We start from the raw sequence: 7,500 nt of genomic DNA, 5'->3' as shown, positions 1-7,500 counted from the left end.
CAGGTACTTAACAAGAGTGTAATAACCACCATCAAAAGCCCTACAAAACAATCCCACCCCCCCACACCCTTGGAACCCTGAACCTTGGAACCCTGGCTGGCAATATTGCCCATCCAGTGTCAGCAGCCAAAAGGCTTGCTGTTGCTTCCCCTTTTGACTTATACAGTCCTGCCAAAATGACTTATATGTAATATGTACTTGTGTATGTAATAATGATAATAACAATATGTTCTCATACTATTCAAATAATAATATCCATAATGTGTCAAATATTCATGTATCCTATGTTTCATACAGCTGGGGTCAAACTGACCCCAAGGAACATCAATGTACAAAATATTTGTACAGGACATTGAAAACAAATTATTGTACAAATTTCATGCTAACTCTGTTGTACCCTTTAATTGAGGAAAAGTCATGAAACATGAAGCAAAAAAAAAAAAAGTGAACCATATATTGTATGATGTTAAACGTTGCTTGGGGTCAAATTGACCTCAAGGATAACAGGAGGGTTAAGACTACTGTGTTGTGAACACGTACTGTGCATTCTCTCTCTGACACACATACACACGCACACACACACACACATTGCTGCCATTCTAGGCTTGATCATGTGTGTGATTGGTTCTTCTGAGAGGATATGAGCAGTTAGTTATTGGCAGGTAGCCTCCATACTTATAGAAATAGCTTTGGTGTGTGTGTGTGTGTTTGCAGGTGTGTGTGTGTGTGTGGGCATGTGTAAGTGTGTGTGTGTGTGTGAGTGTGTGTGTGTGTGTACATAAGCACACTACCATTCATACTACCCCTGTGTTTTTTATCTCTTTCCTTTGCTCTCTCTCTATATATCTCTTTCCTTCTCTTTTCCCCCCCCCCCCCCCTTCTCTCTCTGTGTGGTCCTGTTGTGTGCGCGAGGCTCAAGTGTGTGGTATGTAAGAGCAGAAATGTCCTTTTAAAGCAATGCAGAGGCACAGTGATAATGTCTGTCTGATAATGGATGTCTGTCAGGACAGGCTTCACCATGCTAAACAGGTTTGAGAGTAGTCAAAGACACCAATACAGACAGATATGTGATTGAAGGTCTGTTCATCCGCATTCAAACACACACACACACACACATACATGTGACTCAGAGAGAGAGAGAGAGAGAGAGAGAGAAAGAGAGGTTAGCGGGGCTGAGAAAAGACAGTCAAATATAAAATACACGCACGCGCACACGCACACACATACACACACACAAGTACTATATGGTTTCATAGGTAAAAGTTCATTAACTCTTTCACGCATTCATAAAACTAGCAGAATGTACTTTATTAGAGGTTGCATTCACCTACACAAAGTGCCACACACACACACACTCACACAGAACTGTTTTACAAGGCTTTTATGAATCTATAGCAGGTTGATGAAAATTCATGAAGCGATAGCTGTGTTAAGCACCCATGTCTAATCCCCATGCCTCCCCCTTCCTCTCTGTTCCTCACACCCACTCCTTTTTCTCGCTCTCTCTCATCCTCCTCCATATCCTCCACTTCATTGTCCTCCATCTTCTTCTTGATCTCTCTCTCTCTCTCTCTCTCTCTCTATCTGTCTTATTTTGCAGATTAATTTCTTCATTTTCATCCGCATCATAAAGATCCTGATGTCAAAGCTCAAGGCGCACCAGATGCGGTACACCGACTACAAGTTCAGGTGAGTCTCTCTCTGTGTTTGTGTGTGTGTGTGTGTTTGCCAGTGTGTGAGAGAGACATTGTTGTGTGTGTGTGTGCAACCCAGTCTCACGTCTGAACGTGTCACTGTCACGTTAATTAATCTATTGGGACGTGTTGTGTAACACGTTTCCTTGTTAAAAAACGTGTTGAGCAGGACGTAATTATCGTGTTACTATCACGTTGTATTTTGCATTCAATGAGCAAACAGAACCACGTCATCTGTCAAAAAAGCCCGACCCAAAATAGCGAGAATGTTATTTGATGCTTTTGACGTGCAGTTTCATACTCTTAAGCCTGCTTTGAGTTGTGGGTTAGAAGGAGCCACCTTCTAGCTAGCAGTTTTAGAAGGCTGAACCCCAGAATCCAGAAACAAGAACCGAGCAGGGACGGAGAAAAAAGAAGAATCCAAATGGGAAATGAGGTGAGCCTTGCTACTGCCGCTAGCATGATCATTTTGCTACCTCCCAGCTGTTAGCTGTAGCCCACACTAACAATATTAGGCTACAATGTTAATTTACACAGATAACAGCTGTTTTACAGATTACTGTAACATTACATCATGCACGTTAGCTAAATTATAAGTTGTGCAAGCCTACTCTGAATTCACAGTATTGCCCATGCATAGGCTACTATTTCATGTTAAATCAACTTTAAAATGTTTTGCTCAAGTGCTAGCAAAATGATCATGCTAGCGGCAGTAGCAAGGCTCACCTCATTTCCCATTTGGATTCTTCTTTTTTCTCCGTCCCTGCTCGGTTCTTGTTTCTGGATCCTGGGGTTCAGCCTTCTAAAACTGCTAGCTAGAAGGTGGCTCCTTCTAACCCACGACTCAAAGCAGGCTTAAGAGTATGAAACTGCACGTCAAAAGCATCAAATAACATTCTAGCCATTTTGGGTCAGGCTTTTTTGACAGATGACGTGGTTCTGGCTGAAAGCGAAATACAACGTGATAGTAACACGATAATTACGTCCTGCTCAACACGTTTTTTAACAAGGAAACGTGTTACACAACACGTCCCAATAGATTAATTAACGTGACAGTGACACGTTCAGACGTGAGACTGGGTTGGTGTGTGTGTGTGTGTTTGCCAGTGTGTGAGAGAGACATTGCTGTGTGTGTGTGTGTGTGTGTTTGTGCACATTTTTTCCATCTTCTCTCCCTCCTCTAAGTGTGTGTGTGTGTGTGCGTGTGTGTGTCCGTATGTGTGTGTGTGCGTGTGTGTGTGTGTGCGTATGTGTGTGTGTGTGTGCGTGTGTGTGTGTGTGTGTGTGTGCGTATGTGTGTGTGTGCGTGTGTGTGTGTGTGTGAGTGTGAGTGTGTGTGAGTGTGTGTGTGTGTGTGAGTGTGTGTGTGTGTAGGCCCACTAGATGCTTGCAAGACCTATCTTCCTTCCGCGTCTTGTTTTAGATTGAACCAGGATGAACTCAGTTGTTTCCCCTCCTGGCTCTTGGTATCATATTTGAGATTGTGTTTCAAAAGATAACATTAATTAAAGAATGATTCACTACCACCCCCCTCTCTCTCTCTCTCTCTCTCTCTCTATCTCTCTCTCAGGTTGGCCAAGTCCACTCTGACTCTCATTCCTCTGCTGGGTATTCACGCCATCCTCTTCACCTTCGTCATCGACGAGTCCGTGCCCAAAGAGTCCCTTCTGCGCCTCATTCGCCTCTTCTACGACCTGCTCTTCAGCTCGTTCCAGGTCAGAAGACAAGGGTCGTGACCTCGTCCAACCCCAAGTACCACACATGTCTCCCAACTAGTGTCCATGTGATCTCAGCTACTGCTGTCATGAAATACAGCCACTGACTACACTGAAACAGACTTCACAATAATTATTCTTATCTATCTATCTATCTGTCTGTCTGTCTGTCTGTCTGTCGTTTAGTATGTACAGTATGCATCAGTTCATTCTTGTACATTATCAAGCTTATTTCTTGTATCTGTCTGTTTCTCTATAGGGTCTGCTGGTGGCCATATTGTACTGCTTTGTGAACAAAGAGGTAAGACCCATTCCCATCACACACAGTAGCACTCACCTCAAATAATGGTCTCAGTCTTACACTGGCCTGCCACCTCTCCTCTTAACCTTTGTCATGGAGGGTGTCTCTTACTTGGTGGTGATCTCATCTATATAGGACATGGCAGGTAACTTTGTTGGCTCTGGATATATTGCACACTGTTAAGGGCCGTTTACTACGATTATACGTTTACGATTACTATAACGATAAAGGCAAAACAAATATCGTTCTAGCTAATATGAATGATGACGTCCACACATGAACTACAACGGCGTGAAGAACGATTTCAGAGAGATTTTGAGAACCATAAAAAGCTGACAGCCAATCAGAATCCATCACATTTTAGCCATCACATCAACACCAAGAGAGACTTTTCTTAACGTTGGTGCGGACACTTTTATCATTATAGTTATCGTTCCTCGTGTGAACGGCCTTTACAGTCCCGAGGAATAAAAGGAGTTAGGATACAGTCCACATATGTCAACTTAGACTATGTCAACTTAGACTAACGTGTGAGGAGCAAATCTAATCTAATTTAATATGGCTGTAGTAAACGACTCTTATCAAGGAATATATGATTTAAATATCCTCAGGATTGTTTCAGTCATCAGCCCTTTACTGAGCATGGGAGGTTGAATCTCGATCTCATCCCTAAGGTTGAACCCCTGAATCATCAAAGAGTTCACTGACATTTGTTGATAAGTGATCAAGTTTGCGAGGCTGTCAGAAATGCAGGAATGGAACAGCACCTGTGACCTATCATTAATTGATTAATTGTAACAAACATGTTTCCGTTTTATGGCATTTGTTTACTGGTGTTTTTTCAAGCTTCAGCCTCCCATTGTATAAGCAGGGTGCGATTTGTGTAAAAACCAGAGGGGGGGATGATTTTGAATAAGTTTGTAACCCCACCCCACCCCCCAAAAAAAAAAAAAAAAAATGAACGAACGATTCATAGCCTAGTAATGTCATGGCTTATAATACCCTATATTATTTTTGCCACCTTTGACTTTAAACAGCGAGTGTGCTTGGTATGATGATCAGCTCCTCTAATGCAGGGTAGGACTACGTTTTGACAAGCATACAAATTCACCTTGTTCTTGCCCCATCTGAAATGACTTCTCTACTTTTGCTGCCTCCATCCTTTCTGTATTTGTTGTGTAAAAAAACGTTGTATATGATGGCACTGAAGTCTTAAGTTAGTGAATTGGCTAACAGTGTTAGTTGGTAACCAAATAGCCTAGGCCCTACACATTGCGCTACACGCTGCGTAGGCTACGTGCATTCTCTCTCCTGCTGATTTGCGTTCAGTAGCCAAGTGCGTAATTTTGCAAAAGTTGAAAAAATAAATGTGTTTATTGTAGCCTACAGAAAATAAATAGCCTATCATACTGTCAGTTAATTGCCTACAGTGCAGTGAAGAGTTTGGAGAGTAAAGTTATAGGGCAACTTGAAGTTTTATGAAAATAATAAAGACCATGAAGCTTCTATTTCTTGCAGCTGTTAAAACAACCGCTAGATAGTTTAAATACCCACCAACATTCGTTTTTGCAGTACAGATTATTTCTAAAAGTTATTTGTCTACTACTGGCTGATTTATCAAACGAGTGCTTTCTCGTTCGTCCTCCGCAAACTACAGGTGTTTCGGTAGAGAGCCATTGAATAAGCGATGCCAAGCAATTTCTGTAACACTTTTTGTGACATTCAGCAAATATCTCCTCATTTAATGTAAATTCCTTCGGACAATAGGCCTACGTTCTACTCTACGTGCAGTTGTCCTCCATCTCAGTTGCATCAGTTTTCTAATTTTGAAGGTTCTAAAACATTATTATGCTTCACTGAATCCTTCTTGTTTTCTTTCATTTGTCCAGCTAACTTTTCCATTGAACCTAGCCATTTATGATGGATTACACACTCGACATTCTGAAATGTCCTGCACGATCAAGGCCAAATTAAGTTATCACGCAGCCACTGTGTCAGCAGCATCAGTGCTGACGGTGACGGTGCGTTTCTGATGTCAGATTATCATGTAGGCTAGCCTACTAGACTGTTCTTACGTTGCAGCGCTTTACTTATATGAAGTAGCATTAATCAATATGAGGGGCAGAGGGGGATAAATGTTGTCCCCCCCGACGATAAAAATAATTTAGCAGAGGTAGGGATAGGAAAACCAGAGGGGGGGAAATCCTCACCATCCCCCCCTACAAATCGCACCTTTTGTATAAGTATATATACTCTTTTGAACCCGTGAGGGAACTTTGGTCTCTGCATTTATCCCAATCCGTGAATTAGTAAACACACTCAGCACACAGTGAACACACAGTGAGGTGAAGCACACACTAATCCTGGCGCAGTGAGCTGCCTGCAACAACAGTGGCGCTCGGGGAGCAGTGAGGAGTTAGGTGCCTTGCATAAGGGTCGGGGTTCGAACCGGCAACCCTCCGGTTACAAGTCTGAAGCGCTAACCAGTAGGCCACGGCTGCCCTTTGGGTAACCCTGTATTTCACAACACAACACCTATAGATGCCGACTTAGGGAAAGGGCTCAGAAAGGGTGCGAGTGAGCCCTCAAGCACTTCGCAATTTCACAGTGGGACAGCCCTAAGCCCTCACAAAGTTAACGGGAATGCGTCTGTGAGGAGAGAAATTGGGATTCAGCCTGTGTCTTTCCTGCCCTCCAGCCCTAACACCCCCCACCCTCGCTCTCTCTCTTGCTGAGGCAGAGTGTCTGGAGTGGGCTGTGGGTTGTTTTGCTGTTTTGCTGTCTTCTCACATGTGTATTTGTATTTTAGGTCTGTGTTTGGATGTTCTCACGCATAATGTGTTCAAAGAATGTAAACAATGAGTAGTGGTCTCATAAATCTTAAGCCTATCTCCCTCTCTCTTTATCCCTCCCTACTTTTTTTTTTTCATTTCTCACTACCTTTTTCTCCTCCTGTCTCTCTATCTCTCTCCCTCTTTTTTTCTCTCATTCTCTCCACCCCCCTTTCTCTCTTTCTCTCTCTCCCTCCCCTTATCTCTCCCTCTCTCTCTCTCTCTCTCTCTCTCTCTCTCTCTCTTCCTTCCTCCCTCTCTCTCTCTCTCTCTCTCTCTCTCTTCCTCTCTCTCTCTCAGGTCCAGTCTGAAATGGTGAAGCGGTGGAAGCGCTGGAAAGCTGGGCAAGGACATCGAGGAGGAGTACCGCGCCACACGCACAGCCAGACGCCGCACGCCAAGAGCGCCAGCGTCGCCATGGCCGCTGCCCGGCGTCGACCAGCCCCGCTACGACCCCTGCTGGTGGCGGTGGCGTGTGGTGGCTGGCTGGGCAGCGACCCCCCTGACCCCAGACCCCCCGCCCGACCCTTCGCCCCCCTCCTCGTCCGCCACGCTGCTCCGAGAGGAGAGCCAGCGCCTGGTGGACGCTGCCGCCCACGGGGGCCGCAGGTGGTGGGGAGAGGGAGCGGCGCAGGGTGCAGTTATCCTCCCCGCCACCAGAGGGCAACAACAGCTACGGGAGCAGCTCGCTGACCGAGGACATCTGCTTGGAGGAGAGGCCGCACGGGTTTCATCACCACCACCACCACCACCACAACAACAACGGTGACGTTGACAACAACGGCGACGGCTGAGGACGACCTTCGACAGCAAAAATACGGAGAGCTACCTCTGAGCTCCGACGCCAATCATGACGGGAGCGTCTGCATAGACCCTCTGGTTACAGCTCCAAGCCTGGCCCCGCCCACCTGTTGAGTGGTGAGAGAGAGAGAGAGAGAGAGAGAGAGAGAGAGAGAGAG

General features: G+C 45.0%; 1 protein-coding gene across 1 annotated transcript in view; it reads left to right on the top strand.

Moving 5' to 3' along the window:
- The window catches only part of LOC121719464 (glucagon receptor-like), a 73,410-nt gene extending 65,916 nt beyond the window's left edge, over window positions 1-7,494 (top strand). The window contains exons 11-14 of the mRNA XM_042105127.1: window positions 1,601-1,689; window positions 3,265-3,409; window positions 3,669-3,710; window positions 6,842-7,494. Of these exons, the coding sequence (XP_041961061.1) occupies window positions 1,601-1,689; window positions 3,265-3,409; window positions 3,669-3,710; window positions 6,842-7,234 (669 nt within the window). The 3' untranslated portion in view covers window positions 7,235-7,494. The remainder of the gene's footprint in view (window positions 1-1,600; window positions 1,690-3,264; window positions 3,410-3,668; window positions 3,711-6,841) is intronic.
- Window positions 7,495-7,500: the final 6 nt, after the last annotated feature.

The sequence above is a fragment of the Alosa sapidissima genome, chromosome 9 (genome assembly GCF_018492685.1).
Source record: "Alosa sapidissima isolate fAloSap1 chromosome 9, fAloSap1.pri, whole genome shotgun sequence".
Taxonomy (NCBI): Eukaryota; Metazoa; Chordata; class Actinopteri; order Clupeiformes; family Clupeidae; genus Alosa; species Alosa sapidissima.
This window is presented reverse-complemented; position numbering and strand designations above follow the sequence as displayed.